At 40.1% G+C, this 18,690-nt stretch overlaps 1 protein-coding gene across 2 annotated transcripts in view; it reads left to right on the top strand.

The window, feature by feature from the left end:
• Positions 1-843: 843 nt before the first annotated feature.
• Positions 844-18,690, top strand: part of ZC2HC1A (zinc finger C2HC-type containing 1A) — a 35,645-nt gene continuing 17,798 nt past the window's right edge. For both annotated transcript variants that reach the window (XM_037379961.1, XM_037379960.1), the window contains exons 1-6: positions 844-965; positions 12,657-12,730; positions 13,472-13,588; positions 13,799-13,934; positions 17,181-17,329; positions 18,343-18,445. In XM_037379961.1, coding sequence (XP_037235858.1) covers positions 950-965; positions 12,657-12,730; positions 13,472-13,588; positions 13,799-13,934; positions 17,181-17,329; positions 18,343-18,445 — 595 coding nt within the window. In that variant the 5' untranslated portion in view covers positions 844-949. The remainder of the gene's footprint in view (positions 966-12,656; positions 12,731-13,471; positions 13,589-13,798; positions 13,935-17,180; positions 17,330-18,342; positions 18,446-18,690) is intronic.

Genomic DNA, 18,690 nt, shown 5'->3' with positions numbered 1-18,690 from the left:
ATCTTGAAATGCTTCTGTTGCTAAAAACGTGGACAGCTTTTGTAAGAGGAACAGAAAAATTTCAATATGTATCAAGCATTGTTCATATTCATTAGTCAACAGCAATTTAGTGGCACTGTTTTCCAAAAAGATCCATTACCCAAATGTCACCCTGTAGCAGCAGGATGTCTGAGATACCCTCAGACTTGTATCAGCATCTTTCAGTTAAGAAAATAACTGGAGGAAAAAAGGGGGAGAAATCCACTGCCTGCAATTATTTTCAGGATGTGAACCTGAAAACCGTTTTTTCTTTTTCCTGTGGCAGCCCACGGTTTTCCCTCGGGGAAGGGGGCACCCGCCACAGCCACGTGCTGCGCTGCACCCCAGCACCCTCTGTTAGGCTCAGGGTGCAGCCGGTCACTGTCTGTGTAAAGGCTCGGTTATGTCCCCTCACTTGCTTTACTTTGGTCTTCATATACACGTGCTGCCCTTGGAATAAGGTCCTGAACCAAGGCATAACCTCAAAGTACGGCCTGTACGACACTCAGGCTGTACCAGAGCTAGGACAAGGCTGGGCTTTGCAGGAGCGCGGTGTCCCGCTCCCGCGGTGAGCCCGACCCCGGGGGCGCAGCCGAAGGGCGGGTGGCCCCGCCTGGGCGCGGCGGGCTCCCCGCAGGGGGCCTGGGACCGCCCGCGACGGGCGGCTGCCGGGGGGCACCGGCGCTCCAGGCCGGCAACGCGCGGTGCGGCGGGCCCAGCGCCGGAGCGCAGAGGCACGGCGGGGAGGGGCGGGGCGGCAGGGCGGGCAGGGGGGGCAGGGCAGGCCGGCCCGCCCGCCTCGGGGCTGTGGCCGTGAGGGGCCGCCCGGGCCCGCCCGCCCGGCCAATGGGAGCGGCGGTTGTTAGCGGGCCGGGAGGTGGCGGCGTTGCCACAGCAGCCGCGGGACCGCAGCCGGTGGTCGGGGCGCGCCATGGAGGGGCTGGAAGGTGAGAGGCAGCGGTGTGGGCGGCCCCTGCCTTCCCCGGGGGTAACCGGCGGGGCCCGGGGGCGAGCCGGACCGCGCCGCGCCTTTGTGCTGCGGCGGGGGCGTGCTTGGGCGGTGGCGGCGGTGGGAGCCGGGGCCCGGGCGCCGCCTTCCCCGTTCTCGGAGCCCCCTGAGGCGGCGCGGCGGCCTCGCCTCGCTCGGCGGCCGGGAGTGCGGGGAGGCGCCGGGGATGAGTCTGGGGCGCCGCGGGAGGCGGCAGCGTGCTTTTGGGGCGGCGAACAAAGGCGGGCGGCGGCGGGCCCGGGCGCGGCGCCCGGCGGGCTGGGGGTGCGGGGCGGGCGGGGGCGCAGGGCCGGGCCGGCTGCGCTTTGTCTGGGGCGCTGCCGCCGAGCCACGGGGCTGTCGCCGTTCGCCGGCCCCTTCCTGCCGCGGCCGGGCGGGGAGCCCGCTCGGTGATCCGCCGCTGGCCGGGAGTGCCGTGCGCGGGGGACGGCGTGGAGTGGTGCGGGCATCTTTGCCAGGCGCCCTTCTTTGGCAAGCAGACGGCTAAGGTGGGTGTTAGCGTACGCTTATGATGCTAGGGAAGCGTTCAGTGCAGCGAAGGCCAGGCAGCGTTTGGCGACAGAGTACTTGCAACTTCCTGCGATGCCGGTTGTTTGAACGAAGACATCGTTGCTCTCCATAGTATCCGTCGTAGCATAGATACTAGCTTGGAGTCTATGAAGTTACAGCTTGCTATCTGAACATTTCTATAGGCCTGTCATTACTGTGTTTTGCAAGCTGCTTTAACCATATTACTTCAGAAAAAATACAGGCCTTTGTGTCACAAAACAGTCATTGTCTTCCGTGCGCTGCTTCGCTAGAGGTAACTCAGTGCTTAAATAGGAGCGAGCACAAACCAGCCTTTGTTCGTTCTCCCTTCTAGCACCGTTGGAGAACAGAAATAATTCTCACTGATTACCTTCTGTCTATTAGTAATTTTACGGTCATCAGACACTGTGCTTATGCCTAGTGACTTCATCGAGACTATCAATTTGGACGTGACTTTGCATTAAAATCCTGAGAGGTTCTCTTTTTGATTTACTTGTTAAGCTTTGCAGACTATTAATGGCCTTTAAATTTTGAAAGGTAGTGTCCGCAGGTTATGAAATAATTTTTTAACAGGCAGTCCAACTGTCATGACAGTCCTGTGAAAATCATACATTGCCTGTCCAGAAGGGGAAAACTTGCTTTAATTTTGACTAAGCTATGTATTTGATTGCAGTTGGGACTGCATATCATCTGCAACCGATCTATCAATTGATTTGGCTGTGAGCTAGTTCACCAAGGCCAGCTATATCAAATGTGTGTAGCTAACCTTCATAGTAGAGGGTGGGAAGAAAGTAGATCTTCAGATAACAGCAAAAGCCTGAAAAAACATGTAATTTTTGCAGTAGAATTCATCCAGCTTCTGACTTTGCAGGAAATGGTTTACATTTTGTTTGTAATTTAGTATGTGCTGGAAGTGGTGGGAGGAAGAACTGCTAAATCATAGGTGAAATCTCATGTTTACTCTGTGAACCATTTCTTGAAAGTACTTCAAAAGCTAGAGCTTATCAAAGCATTTTTCCATTACGTGAAATGTTCTTTCTGAAAACCTGAGACTAGTTTGAGAATAGCAGCGTTCATAAGCCATTTCTAAAACTTAAGATGTCTTTGCATTGTGAACACCCATTTCCCACACTGTTGTCTTGCATTCTTGAATACTAAAGTTTAGGAAACTGAAGAATATAGCATTTTGTGTCTTTGTGGATCACTTTGTGGGTTTTTTTTTTTTTTTTCTTTCTCTAAACAAGTTGCCACAACATAAAATACGTCCTTTTTTTTTGCTTCAAATATTTTGAAGCAAGTGATTTTGCTTTTATTTGCAGTTTTTCAGTTTAAGCTGTCTCTCTTGATGCCCATTAGGTTAGGCTCAGGTGAAGTTTCTGTAGAAAGGTGGCCCAAAGGCGGGAACAATGTAGGCCTAATCAGTAACAGTAGTGAATTATTTTGTTGAGTATGAGGCTTTTTTCCAGTCATTGCTCCACCAGCAACTTGGAAGAACGTTACTGGTTGCCATTTTAGATTAAGTTCAGAAGCACAGTTGCACAGTCATATCCATCTCATCCCACGTGGAATTATGGGCTGCTTCTGAAATCTGGTTCAGCCTGCTCCCTCTCTGTATTAGTGCTTAGCAAAATAATGTCCCAGAAATGATTTGTACAGCTGGTCCTGGCAGTTTTGTGCGTGAGTGACATGATTATGGTGCAGGGCAGGACTTTGTCTTTTGGCAGTGGTCTGCTGATGTGTTTTTATAACTGTGAAAGATCCCCTCAGGCTTAAGATGCTTGGCCTGGACTTTCAACCCTCAGAAGCTGGTGCTTTACTTTTCTGAAGCTCGGCTTGTAGATGCAAGGTCAGTTTTATTTCTGTTTATTTAAGCATGCTATTAATAAGAAAGAACTCTACCCAGTTTATAATGATTCTTTCCATAATGTGGAGAGCTAACTGTGTGTGAGTTGGCTTGTGGAGCTGCACTAGTGATGTTTAAAAAGTTAAATAATATTTGCAGCATTGCAGTTATATTTTCTCACTATGCATGGGTTTAAATATTCAGTGAAATGGCAAGGTAGGTTTCTGTGTGATTTAAAAGTTTTTTCTAAAATTCACTTTTGTTGTTTTTTTTAAAGTCTGTTCCTTTATTATTTTATTAGTGTTTCAGTATTGTTATATTACCAGATTGATACTGAAAGTCAAATTTGTAACTTTAATTCCTTTTATAAAACTTCAGTGCACATTACAAGTGACAAATTTGATGTTAAATCTAAGGTCACTAGCTCAGTTTTTGTTACTTTGCACCCTGTGTGCTGTTCGGCTGTTTTTCAAATTTCATTTAATTTACTGGTGAAAATACTTAAAGCAATAGACTGCCTGAAAACGTAGTGGTCTCTAAGGTGAGTTTAGAAACCTGTTCCTGAGTAGCCCACCATGTGTTGAATCTCAAGGACCATTTTTGATGGGTTAACATGTGCTTGTTGCTTTCAGTGCTGGATGGCAAGTGAAAAGCCGTCACATGGGCAGGCAGGCATGTTTGTGGCTCTCTGTTTTGCTTGAAGGAGATGGAGGAGGAGATCTAAGCACTGGATTCCTGACTACATTTAAGCTGGAGCCGTCCAGTGGTGGTATTTGATCTGTTTCTGTCCAGACTGTTGTTTTTTCTGGGAGGATACCGGCAACAGCTGCTTGAGCTGACTAAATACTGCTTCCCACGCTTGTTCACAACCCATCCCAGCAGGCTTGGACTGCTGTGCTGCCTAAGGAGTAAAGGGCAGAGGGGCAGCTGTGTATGAGGGCAGAAGTCCAGTGCTCTGCAGTAGGTAATGGCAGTGCTTACCAAGCCCCAGTGTTCTCCTTCAGCCTGAGCTTTAGCAGCCAGGAAAGGCTGGTTGTGGTTGGAAGGGGATGGGTGGCTGCTTGCTCGGGAAATAGCCTGCAGTCTCAAACCCAGAGCTTTTCCTTGCAGATGCCAAGTAGGGACTACTGTGATTAAGCATTTAGACTGTGAGCAGCCTGGGTGTGCCCTCGAGGTTTCATAAGAATAAGGCTTGCTGTATAGCATTTTCTGCCCAGAGCTGTGCTGTAATAGCATTTGTCCCCGGATCCTTCACTGTCACTAATAATTTCTGAGACACCCCACTCCACCCCAAACAGTGCAGGCATTGTAGTTTGGGGTTTTATGTTAGTAATGTGAGTGTTGAAAGTGAGTGCTTATGCTCATTTTGACAGAATTTCTGCATAAGATAATCCCTAGTCTTATTTTTTTCCCCTAATAATGTAGCAAATTATTTCTGTTTTGAAAACAAAAAATATTAATGTGTGTCTTCCTTTCCCTTTAGTGTTCATCTTTGTCTTGCCTCACTGGATGCATGCAGCAGCCTCCTTACTTTGGCAGCCATTTTCTTAAGCTCCTTTTGAGGGAGCCTCCTACCTTTTAGGAACATGTCAGCTTTTTATTTTTAATGTATCTTGTCTGTCCAGCAGAAGGAAGAATTAATTTTATGGTACTTTTCTTAAACCAGCAAGTTGGAAACTATTAAAGATTGAAATGAACAACTACTATTAATGTATTTTCTTTTTAAGGAGTTGTTTGTCTCTGGTAGCCTTTAAAACATAATGATAAATACGACTTTGCATTGAACTGCTGTGTTTCACTAGGCATATTTGCACCTCTGTTAAGTGGTCCAATTTTGACATTTATTACACTGCATAATTGTGGTCAATGTATTTTCTGTTTCTAAGGCAATTATGTTTTTACTTTCTGATTAATGTTTTTGCTTCAGCGAAGAATTTGAAATTAAATGTTTTACTTAAGGAAAAATTTTGAAAGCTAAGTTTTGCCTGATATAATAGAAGTGTGCTATCAGAATGTATTTCACCTTTAAAAGAGTGGAAGTAATACATATCAACAGGGATTTGTAGAACTAATAGATTTTACACCGTTTTCTATATCTTTTTGTAGAATTCTTGCATTTTTAACTTTAATTGTAGTCACTAGATTGATCTAGTAATTTAATCCAATTGTTTGAATATAGTGGGAAGATGAATCTACTGTATCTGCGCACACATACATGATGTGGTTATCAAAAGCACTTGTTGCATTTTTGGTAAAATCTAGTTCCAGGAGCATGCTCAACAGTTAACTGGAGCGGGTGAGGAGTGGGGTTACTTTTTAAAGAAATCCTAGGGCAGGCAGGCAAACTAGGAAGCAATATATTATACATGAAGTTTATTATAAAAGTTGTTGTTAACACATTATTTTATTGTTAACCAAGTAATGTTCTGATAAACAAGCAGACTTAGATTGGGATTGCTCTGTGCAATTACATTTGAGTATTAAAGTATGTAACTCCAGAACTGCTTTGGGGGTCATGGGTGCAAAGCTCTTGGTTCAGAGCTAGTCTTTGCTTGACAGCCTGCCTGCAGTCATCATGGTGCTTGTAGCCTAGTGCAGGAGAACAGTGAGTTTATGATGATAAAGCAGGATTGTGTAACATGTACATAGATTTTGCAGGTCACATGCTTTCTAGTGGCTTCAGTTGATCTTAAAGGTCATTAATAGAAGACCAGATAATGTATCTGGAAGTCAGATCGATCAAATAGTGCTGCTTATTTGCCTTTGGTTTTGTTGTGTTTCCGTACACATTACAGGGGAAGCTCTCATAGATCTTTCTGGATAATTGTCGTGATTGAGTGCCTCTCTAAAATGCCTGTACATTAACATGCACAGTATGGGAACAAATGGGAGAAATTGGAGGTCTGAATGCAGTTGCAGGGCTAGGACCTTACTGGGATTGTGCGTAGGTGGTAGGGCAGCTCGCAGGACTGCAGTCTTGTGGTTGAATACAGGCTCTTCAGGAAGAGCCAGCTGGATGGCAAGGGGAAGGTTGCCCTTTGTGTGGGAGAGCAGTGAGAATGCATGGGGCTTTTCTGTGGAGCCACCTGCAAGCTTATGGATCAGGGTTATCAGGCAGACCAGCGTGGGAAACATCGTGGGTGTCTGCTACAAGCCACCTGATCAAGAAAAAGATGTGGCCTCCTTCACATAATTGGAAGGAGCCTCATATTCACAGGCCCTGGTCTTCATGAGAGACAGCTTTGTGATGCCTGCTGGAGAGACAAATCAGCAAGGTACAAGTAATCTAGGAGCTTCTGGTATGCACTGATGACAGATTCCTGACCCAGCTGATTGAGGAGCTGACTGGGGAGGCACCCCAGCTGCACTTCATAATGTGAAGGTACGGGGCAGCCTTACCTGCAGTGACCTGCAGATGATTGAATTCAGGATCCTGAGAGGAGGGAGCTGAGCAAATAGCAGAATCTCAACCCTGGACTTCAGGAGAGTAGGCTTGGACTTGTTCAGGGATCTGCTTGGAAGAATCCCATGAGATATGGCCCCAGAGAGGAGTCTAGGAGAGCTGGTTATTTTTAGGGATATATAATGTGACATTGGCATGTTTTCACATTAAAAGTTACACTTAATATGAGGAAGGGAGGAAAGGACAGTTACAGAAAAGGTGAGCACACCATCATGCATGCGAGTTGTGTGTATGCTGCTATATGCAACCATTTTGGACTGCAATGCAATTAATTTCTCAGTCACAAAAAACCCCTTCTCAGAATCCTTGTCCAGTTTGTCACTTTGAGGCAATGGGGTGCTCCTTGATATGTTATTTTCAAGTAAGTAATGCCATACTCACCATCATCAGACTCATGTTTAGTGCAATAACAGTAATTTTGACAAATACAATGCACTTGCTGAAGAGCTGATATAAAAGCATGCAGAGTTACTACAAAAATCTTAAGCTTTTTAGCTTGAAGGAATGGAAGTTATGCTGCTTTCTGTTATGTTTTGGAAGCAGAAGTGACAGATTTATGCAAGATTAGACTGCATTGTCAATACAGAAGAGAATTCTTGAGGCTTTCCTCTAAAATCAGGGATGGATAGATTGATAAAAGTAGGTTGGTTTGCTGTTTGTTACATAATTGTGAATAACTTCACTGCATAAAAATATCAAAGTATATGAATGGTTGAATACTAGGAGACAGAGCTTACTATAATTTCATCTTCCTTTCTCTTAATTCTTCCTGTAAACTGCTGAATATCATAGGTGAGAAGGGATTTGCTTGGTGGGATAAATCATGCATGTCATCAATTATTAAGCAGAATTTATGAAAGTATGGCAAGTACTGCCTGTTGTTAAGCAGTATAGTGTGTTTGTGTGACTTTCATTTGCATTTCAGAATTCCTTTCAGCAAAATAATGAAAACTTGCAAAAGTTGCACTCTTATTGGTATATGCTTTTCTACTTTTGTACATTCATATTTTTATTCTATTATTTAGTGCTCTTTAAAATTGCACTTTAAAAATTGATTCTCTAAATGGTATTTGGCTGTCCAAAGTAGTGTTCCCTTACCTATGTCACCACATCAGTATCATTTTTAGGTGGCTCTTGTTTGTAGTATTTGTTATTAGTCTTTTCAGACTATTGTTAATGTGTTGATTAAAAAATATAACCCAGTCATTACCAATTAGTGGATGTATGTTGGAGACTGACAGTCCTCAAAGAGCTAGATGCTGTGCCTTGATGGTACAGATTCCAATTAATATGGGGAATGCAGTGCATTTTTTTTAATGAAGTATATGGAACTCTTAAGTGGAAAATGTCTTGCTTCTAGAGATGGGAGGGGAGTTATACTAAAAGAAGTAAATACAATTTTGCAGAAGAATTTGGCAAGCACTCTTCAAGTATTAACGTTCAGCAGCTGCAGATTACTTGCTGGTTTCAAATAGATGCCCAGACTCAAGACTGGAAATCGTACCAGAGTGTTTCTGCAAGTTTGAATTCAGTGAAGCTTGATGGTTTTGATTATCACAGTTTTCTGGCCCAAGTCATTTAGTACTGCCACTGCTGCAGATAATTAAAAGGTTTAGAAGGGCAGGGTTTACAACATGACAAAATACTGTTACTGGAGACTTCAGTGCAGTCTTCTTTGAAGCATTCTGTACTTGATATCAAGTGAAGACACATACTAGAGCATACAAAGCTCTCCAAAAGAGAAAACTGTAATAAACCTTTAGTTAATAGATCTTCAGTAATACTAAAGACCTGCTCCTTCTAGGTGTGGAGTCTTTACACAGCTGCTTAATTTGTAAACGTGACAGCAAGAGGTAGCATTATGCCTGTAACTGTCGGGTTGAACTTGTATGTATTGATGGGTCCACATGTTGTACTGAGAAAGGTAATCTGAACTGACAGCTTGCGCTTTCCTCTGTAAATCAGTTGCTGTTTTTGAACATGAGAATAGAGAAAGGTTGTTCCCTGGACATTTAGGTTTCAAGGAAGTCTATAAGAGTATTGAAAATACCGTGCTAGATCTGAGGGACTGACTGTACAGCTATGTTGTCAGCTAAACTCCAAGGTCAGAAAGTGTGGGTAACTGGACAGTGACAGTATTGAAAAGGAATGTGTTCAGTAACTTAGGTATAGGTAGAAAAAAATATTTGTAAGGTGGTTGTACTCTGGAAGTAGCTGGAGGAGGAAGAGCTGTGACATGGTTTAGAAACACAAGGGATGAGATTATTGTAGTGCTGCTAATAAAACTTCCAATCTAGTTATTTAATGCAGATACCCAGCATTGTACTAAGCTGAACCCTGTGTGTTCATTTGAGACTTTGTTTTGGGCAGAAAGTAGGAGAATAGGGTGTGACACTGTATATCATAGTTTTGGCATCACTTCAACTGAAATACTACCTTTTCCTTTGGTATTCACATAGCCATTTTCAACATAGTTCTCTTTTCCCGAAGTGTGTTTAGATTAGATAAACTAATAATTATGTCTGTCCTTTTCCAAGTTAATTATATTCATTTATGTTTAATACAAGCATGTAAACTGCTGGTGATTAGTGGTATTAAAGATAGAAAAAGGAAGAAGTGTAGCTGCTGGATCTTGGGTTGTCTGTGGTTGTATAACCAAAATTATGGTAATCCCTGCATTGTTGCTAGATTTAAAGAAGACTGAAGAAAATTACAGTGACACCATTTTACTACCAATTTGTATTCTCAGACTAATTTGCCAAGAAAATCCTTCTGTTTCTTGATTTAAGTGCTCCCTTTTTTTAACCTCCCCCCCAGCCCCCCGCCAATACATCCCAATTTAACAACCATTTCTGGTAACTTTTTTTGTTCAGGAAAAAATATTCAGTCAGTCCATGACTGACTGCTTTAGATATCATGTATGAATGCCTTTAAAACAAACAAACAAAACCCCAACCCAAACAAAAAAAAAATCAAACTAAAACTAGCTCTTTTGCAACTTTCACAATTTTATTCCCATGTTTTATTTTTAAATTAATAGATTTCATGTTGATGATACTACTAACCCTTCTGTAAGAGAAGGCTCATGGGCTCCTAGAGAGGAATGTTAAGGTTTTGTGGTTTGGTTTTGTTTTGGTGTTGGTTTTGGTTTTGGGTTTGTTTGTTTGTTTGTTACTTTAAAAGTGAGGGAAGTTGGAGGAATGCTTAAGAAACTGAAGGAATAAGTGTGCAACTCTAAAGGACTGTAGGCTTCTCATTTTCAACAAAACTTAAGGAACTTTCGTTTTTTAAAATAACTTCCTTTTGTGTTTTGGGTCACTGATTTGTGTTATGGGGGGAGGAGGTGCTGGCAGTAGAAATAGCTCTTGGCAAATGTGATTAAGTACCTGCCAGCAGCAAAGGAGGGTAGGAATGCTGTAAGAAAATCCAGCTCTGTAACTGTAGCTGCAATGAGTGCTAATGGGCGTCGGTATGTTATGCGTAAATACTGCTTGACCAGGTGAGCATCTATCAAGTCTACTTAATGGTGAATTTAAACACAAGCCCGAATTCCAGAGTTCAATGGACAGAAGGAAATGGTGGGAAATGTAGCTTTTCTTTTACTAAGGCGGGTATTTGAAAGAATTCTTCTCTCAGCTAAATCCTAAATCTGATACTATACACCTGATTTCAAGATCACTAGTTCAGATTCATTTCAGCTAATTTCTTGAAGATGCAAACAGTGCCATTTTGTATTTCCATGAAATACCTCTCTTGCTTGTTTCTGTGAAGCTGTGGGTTATATTAGAATTATGTGATAAAAGGAAGTTAAACTCTTTAGCAGAAGTTGAGTTTGCAGTGATGTCTGCTAGCATATTAAGAGTGCTGAGAGCACTAAAGAATGAAGTAATGAAACAAACAAAATACATCTGTGTATACCTTGTATTTTTTAGTGGGAGAATTGAGAAAATCTTTCAACCGTTGCTGCAAACCCTAGAGGAAAATGTTGAGGGCAGGTTCTAGTCATCTAAGCGATGTATGAACAGTATGGGTGTTACTACTTGTGATGAATATTATATTCAGATTTGTGGGTTTAAGAAAACAGATCTATGGAAAAATTTTGAGACATGGTTGTTTAAAATAGAGATTGAAAAAATACAGTTAACAATAAAAATAAGTTCCTAGTCAATGTTGATAATATGCAAGTATAATTCAGGTGCAAGGATAGAAGAAAAACAAGATTTATCTGCACATTTTCTATTTTTCCTACTTCCCCCTACTTGTGTACATCTAAACTCACATATGTTTAGATGACACCAAAGGAAGATGATTACAGCTTCAGCTGTAAAACTCAGTTACTGTCAGTATGGTCCTGCTAGGCTGTGACAAGGGCCTGTTCATGTCTATGTGGAAAAGGTATATAAACTGAAGATTTGAACATAAATATTTTAAACTGCAAAACATTTTTCATACTATTTGTGATTTTTAAAATGGATTGTGCTCTGTAGTATATTCATACAATTAATACCTTATATGTAGTTACATACTGATGATGAATTTCATTCAAGTAATTGAAAAGGCAGAAATAGACCTAATGGTTACATATTGGTGCTAGAAATCTCACCTGACTTTAATCTTTATATTTGGGAAAGAAGGTTTTCAATGCGAAACATGGCTGCCTGAATCTACATTTGTTTGCCATGAAACATTTTGTTAAATTGCCCATTTTTTTCAGGACTGGTCCTACAGTTAGTTGACAAGTTGTATGTTTAGATGGAAAATTGTTTTCCACTGGGGAACTGGGAACAAAAACTGATCAAATCATTGAACATCACTGTGTTCATAAACTTGTTAAAGCCATTAGTTTGCCTAAAATAGAAGTCAACTCAAAGTCTGTTTGGTTTACCTTCATATAAATAGAGGGCGATGTATTCTCTGCAATAGTCTGAGTATAGAGAAAGCAACTAGTAAGTCTCAAAACTTAACCCAAACTTAATGCCTCTTTATTATGTATGTGATAATAAAAATATCCCTCTGGGACATTACTAAATATGCTAGATGCCTGTTATTGGGAAACCTGGAGTGGAGTTTTTAATCTCTGCTATGACTGCATTGCATAATGTGTACTATATGAATCTATTTGCTTGCATAGGCTTGGATACTTTGATTTGTTGGTCTTTTATCTCGTTCTGTGAATCTTGGTAACACAACTGTAAATGTTATATACAAATGCTTGAATATCAGCAACATCATAAATGCTTCTGTAAACTGTCAGTAATAATCCAAATAAAATATATAGCAAAAATAGCATTAAAGAGTTTTTCTTTACAAGAGAAAGTAGAATAGTTTAACTTAGTAGAGAAAAATAAGTGATGGCACATGACATATGTTTGATACTGTAACAGGTGATTCTCTTCTAAAGACACAGAAATACCCACTAAATATTCTTGGTCTGTGTTTGGGCTGTCATGGTGACTTGCAGTGAAACTGCCATTTGCATGTTGATTTACAGGCATCCTTTCAAAGGTGCAGTTTCACGTTGTCAGTTATCAGAGCTGATGGTGACATGTTGCTGGGCCTGACTGCTTCCAAAAGTACATAAGGACTTGTGCATCTTCTCCTTTCTCATCTGCATAGTCTCTGCACAGTTCAAAGAATGTATACTTTTACAGTAAAAACTTATTGAAAAATATATGAGGTTAGCAATCTAGGAATAAATTTTTATCATGAATTTCAGTAAATTTTCATAATGAAGTATGGGTTTGTGGTATGTGTTTTGATTTTTTTTTTTTATTTTTTTTTTTTTTTTTTTTAAGGTGAGCTTACAGTGCAAACTGGAGTTCTGTTGCCATGTAGGATTTGTGGAAGGACTTTCTTTCCAGCAGCACTGGTAAGTGGTATGAGCACCATTGGCTTTTGGATCAGATAAGTTGATATGAGAGTTAAGCAATGGTCACTACAGCTAAAAAAAAGTAGATATAGATGCTTAGGTGTTAGTGGGACTTTTTGTGTGGGTTTTTTTTCCCCCAGGTAATTATTGATTCCAGTTGTCTCAGTTTTAAGCTCCTTCGAAGGAGGTTAATTTTATTGCATCATCCCATCACTTTCTGAAAATACATCCTTCTAAAAGCATCTTCTCTATGGTCACAAAATCATTCCTTGCCTCTGCAGATGTAATTTCTGGTATTATGCAGACTCAGCTAGTAAATGAAGTGTTTTGTTAGCCATCTTCAAAATACTGTCTTCTCTGATCTTAATAGAAATTGCTCCCTCCTTAAACATGTGTATGGATTTCAGACACCTCTTGATTTGTCTTGCCACTCAATGCAAATGCAGCCTACCTAGCATGAGGGGTTTTATTTGTAAGAAGCAAATACAGATGCCTTCTATTTTTCTTCTTCATTGCCCAAGATTTTGTGACCATGTGTATGCATTTGTAAATTCCTGTAGTTCCGTTTAAAAAGTAATGGCTGGCATGAACATTTGAGTGAAAGCAGTCTGATCTTGCTCATCCAGGGTTGGGCCTTGTTTGCTGACTGGCATATTGAGAGAGAAGGAAATAACATGTTAATAACTTGCATTTCTAAAAGTAAGTTCTACATTCTCCTTTTTGTTTTTTTTCTGCTTGTAGAAAAAGCATGGGCCCATTTGCCAAAAAACTTCTGCCAAGAAAAGGAAGACATTTGATTCCAGCCGACAGAGAGCAGAAGGAACTGATATCCCCACAGTAAAACCTCTTAAGCCACGGGTATGTTATAATTTACTCTGCATATGAACATTTTAGGCAGGATATGTATGCATTATAATAAGGCTTATTTCTCCTGACAATTTGTGATAATTAAATCAACTAGAATACGGAAGATATCTAACTATAATGTTGTATACTAAAATAAGGCACCTACTTAGCTTAAATTAAGAGTTTCTAACATATAAAGCTCTTTCTGTTTTGGCTTCCTAGCCAGAACCACCCAAAAAACCTTCCAACTGGAGACGGAAGCATGAGGAATTTATAGCAACTATACGAGCAGCCAAAGGACTTAATCTTAAAGATGGTGGAAAACTCCCTCCACCGCCTCCGCCATCATATGACCCTGGTATGTAAAACAATAGAGTTCTTCAGAGATAATTTTTTTTTTATTTTAAACTTGATTTGTAGAAAATTTGAATTGGAAAGGAATTTGTTGGAATACAATCTTCACAAGTCCTTGAGGATGACTGTCTGATTATCCCTATACAGATGCTGGTTTGTGACTGTGGGTCTGGCTGGCTAGCATACTGTGTAGCTTTCAAAGCCCATGACTTTGTTTTTAATGCATTGAAAGGTAGTTGTGGCTGATTTGCAGCTTGCTACTGTCTTTTAAACCATAGGCTGGGCAAACAGTTTCCACACCTTGTTTCTGTCTGCAACAGTGAACTGCTCAGAAAGACCAGACTACCTTTTTAATTAGCTACCAATGCTGAACAACCACAACCTGTTTACATTGTAGGAATGCATGTCAACTGTGTTCTTCAAATATAGTCTCCCCCATTTCTTGCTGAATTCACATTTAGTTTCATGTGTGCTGTAGTGTGCATGTGGCCCTTCCTCATGTAGTAGGGCTACGTGCATTATGGGTATGTGAGATGTGTGGGATCTGTGTTAACAAGAGAGTGCCAGTCCTTGAGTGCCTTCAGAACTGAGGCTGGGTAAAGTGTTGAAGCAGTCTGATTGTGAGTGAGGAGGTGATACCCTTTCCAGTTGACTTCTGTGATATGACAATAGGCTGGAGAATATTTCTCTTTTCTTGCCTCAAGAGCTAAATCATTTGGTTAGCTCAATGGCTGTTTTCATGAAGATTGGAAAAAACTGAAGCATCTGTGTGCTTCTGCTTGTCTGTGGTCAAGTGAGGATGTGAGTGTTCCCTACCTTGTTTCTCTACAGGAAATGTTAGTCCAGTATTAGGATTGTAATTGTGCATTCATAGTAAAAGGTGAAGTAGTATGAGTCGGCATTCAGAACACACTATCTTGAAATGCTATATGCATTTTAAAGTAAAGTAAAACCAGTAGCTAATGCTGTGGATAAGAAACAAAGCTCGATCATGGAAAGGATCATTAATAATCTAGTTGTATAGGTTCTGAATTACAAGCAGGAGAGCCCAGAACTAGCTTGGAAAAGCTACGAAAATGGTGCTCCCTTGGTTCCAGAGACTGCAAATGGGTTTGAAATGAAGAAAGTAACTTTATTCAGCCCACTTGAGAGCAGATAGAAGGTAAAGGGGAAAAAAAGACACTTGTGCTTCTGTTTCTTTTTTTCTGTGTTTTTTACTTTTTCCAGGCTGAGTCTTACTGGTTTTAGTTTCCTGGCTTCATCCTGCTGCACGGGGTAAGACTTAGGAGGACGGAGCTAGGAATGAGGTGAAGCTGCACAGATTCTCTTCTCACAAACAGAAGAAAAATAGAGCAGGGACAGCTCCTGTTGTTCCTTTTCCACTTATAGGAAAGAGGGAGAAATATGCATATCATAGAGAGTGTTCATCCTCTCCTCAGCTCTCTGTGGCATACCCATTCCTAACTAGCTGCTAGTCTTCTTCCTTTTAAAAGGAAGGAGTTCTGTGTTAATGTTTCCTATTTAATTTTGTGCTTTGAGTTTTCAAGCAAGTAGTATTGCTAGTTCTTTGATCTCCTCTTCCAGCACTTCTTTAGAAGGAGTATGGAATAGTCTCATGATAGTAAGAAGGACCTTGAGTCACCCTATTTGCATTGAAATTGAGTGTGTATGTGTACTGCCGCCTTATTTTGTTTAATTTGTATTTTATAAAGTTTACAATGAATACTAACAGTTCTTCTGGATGGTATGAACAGTACTTCCAGATAGCCAGGTGTCTGACTAGTGCTAAATGTTTTAGAAGCATGAAAATACAGTCCCTGATTCTTAAAAGAGTATGCGTTAATCCTCTGCTTTGAAAGTCTTCTGTAGGAACTGATTTGTATGCCAGTTAGAAGTATCTTTTCTTACTATCTAGGGACTTCCATAGCTTTGCTTTTTTGCTTTTATGTTTTTAACTTTGGGTCTGTCTTGGTTTGGCCTAAGATATTATAGTTCGTCTGCTTCTCTTTTTTTTGAGTATTCCGACAGTAGCAGAGTTTATGTAAAACAAATAAATAAAAATATAATTTTTGTTAATCACATGAGATTCCCATACTGTGACTTCTCTGAAGGATTTCTGTGTTCTTTGCTCATGCTTCTTGGGTCACAGTTGATTGTTTGGTGGCCACTGCATCATCTGATTGACTTAAAATTGTTAATTTAGAGGGATAACTACTTCAGCCAGATCTGCTGCATTTGGAGGAGTAACACGTAATACAAATCATATTTTGGACTGTATAATATCTAATCTTGGAGGCAGTCAGTGTTGAATCTCTCATCATTTTCTTTGATACCCTTCTGAAATCACCAAGGAGCAAACTAACCTGCTTTGTCAGTGTCCAGCTTTTCTGAAGTTCATGTTTACATGGTTTTCAGTACTGTGTTCTGGGGGATTTAACATCCATATCTCTAGACACTAAAATGTCTGTCTGAAAGTGCAGTCCAAACATTTTACTTTCCAAGGTCAGCGTATCTTAAAGGGTATATTTCCAGCATAAAGATGAGGGATCTTATAATATTTTAAACATTAATATGGCCTTTTCTGTTTTTTTTCTCAATGTTAGTAATGTTTCCTGCAAGTAGTACTATTTGTAATGTGAGTAAATTAATTTTGAAAAATAAACCAGCTGCCAATTACCCTGGTTTGGCTCTATAGATATCTCTTAATTTTGGCTGGATTTCCTCTGATTCTTGGTTAAATTTCCAATTATTTTTTTAAATTATTATTTCTAGTATTGCAGTTAGCATTTCTCAGTCCTTTCAGAAGGGCTGGAGGAAACAGATCTTGTTATCTTTTGCTATTTGTATGGGAAAGGTTTTAATGCATTTTCATGTCTGGAACAAACTGAACTGATTATTATTATTGTTATTATTTTAGCCTCTTCTTTTCTGTAGTTCCTTACAGCAGATATCCCTGCCATGTCCATATATGTCTTTGGCCACCACCTTTGTTGAATAGCATCTCTAAATGTTTCTGATTTTGCTTAGGTTATTTCTAATCTTTAACCACTCTTCTCATTCTTATAAGTTAATCAAAAAACATTTTTTGTGTTACATGTGGACAGTATTGTTTTCCCCAGCAATCTATATGCCATTTTCAAGAGGCTTTAATTTTCTCTGGGGGTGGGGCTGGGGCTGGTCTCTGAAAGACTTTAAAACACTTTACTTTTTTTAAAACACATTATTAATGTTAGTTTTTTATGTTTTTAAGATTACATTCAGTGTCCATATTGTCAGAGGAGATTTAATGAAAATGCAGCTGACAGACACATCAATTTCTGTAAGGAACAAGCAGCACGTATTACTAATAAGGGGAAATTGGCAGCTGATACCAAAGGGAAACTTCCTGCTCGAACACAGGTGAACTACAACATTTTTCTTAACTTGTAGCTTGCATTTAACATCAAATCAAGCTTATTAAATAGTGTGTGGCTCTTAAATGGAATTAACTATTTTATTCTGTAATTTTATTGTTTGCACTAGACTGAAATTAGGCTTTTAAGCATGGAAGACTTTTTTTCTTTCTTACAAGAGTTGCAGAGATCCATAAATCGGATGGCAGCAGTTGCAAAGCCAAAATCAGTCATAAATGTAATTCAGATATTTGTGACAGTGACAGGTAAGGGTAGCAGCAGGAAGTAGAGATGCAGTATTTGTGAAGAATTTTCTGTTGTGCAAGTCTTCAGAGTCCAAGATTGTTCCTTAAGTGGCCAAACAAAGGTACATGAAAACAGGAGAACTGTCAGCAATATTTTGATTAATTAGAGGCTTAGAGGAATTCAGGTATATTATGGTGAGAGTCGCAGTAGTTAACTTATGATGGAAACAAGGATTGAAGTGTATGTGTGTTTTCATTTGGTGGTAAGGCTTTTTTTTCCTGGAAGCTGTGAAGAGTTAAACAGACACAAGCAGTTATCTAGTCATTCTTGCACTGTATTCTGAATCAGTGCTGGGAGTGGTCCAGAGTACACAGGTTAAAGTAAGATTTGAAAGACCAAAATGATCCTGCGCTTGAATACTTTTTTCAAAATTAACTGGTAATGAGGTGATAATGTTAATCTCATGAAACAGCTATGGAAAAAAAAGAGAAAAGCTGTCGAAAAGTGGAAAATACAAAGACATGCAATTAAATGAAAAAAAAAAAAAACCAAACCACCCCAAGCCACCAAGTTAGAGAATCTTTTCTACTAGTATCATCTGTATGTATAAGAAAGCAGACTACTGGAAACCATTTGCATGTTCCCATACCAGAAACAGTTTACCTCATAGGTAATGATTGTCTGTTTTCCCACAGTTCCTGAGACAACTACCTATCATGTTATATAGATAGTTTGATTTAATTGCTTAAATTTCTAGGTTGTATTTTGTTACAGTACAAACCTGCTGCAGTTAAGAAGATGCCTTCTGGAGGATCAGCACCAGCAGCAGCATCATCACGCTTGCCACAGCCAAGCAGCGTTAGCAAAACTGTTGTAGGTATGAAATGAATGTTAGGAATTTTCCACTTTCTTTCTAAACTCAATCTATGCAGTAAAAGTAGTGTGATTTTAATAGCTGGAAGGATTTCTACTGCATTGCCCAGTGTTCTAAACTGACAAAGTAAAAAAATTCATAGGAGGAGTTCAGTGTTATATGAATGGATAAGGTGGTGTCCATTTTTCATAATACAATTTTTTACTCAATGTTTTTGTGGCCTGATGTTTTTTGACTTTCATATGTGA

This window comes from Falco rusticolus, chromosome 3 (assembly GCF_015220075.1).
Source record: "Falco rusticolus isolate bFalRus1 chromosome 3, bFalRus1.pri, whole genome shotgun sequence".
NCBI classification, from domain to species: Eukaryota; Metazoa; Chordata; class Aves; order Falconiformes; family Falconidae; genus Falco; species Falco rusticolus.
The sequence above is the reverse complement of the archived record's forward strand: the minus strand, read 5'-3'. Positions and strand labels throughout refer to the sequence as shown.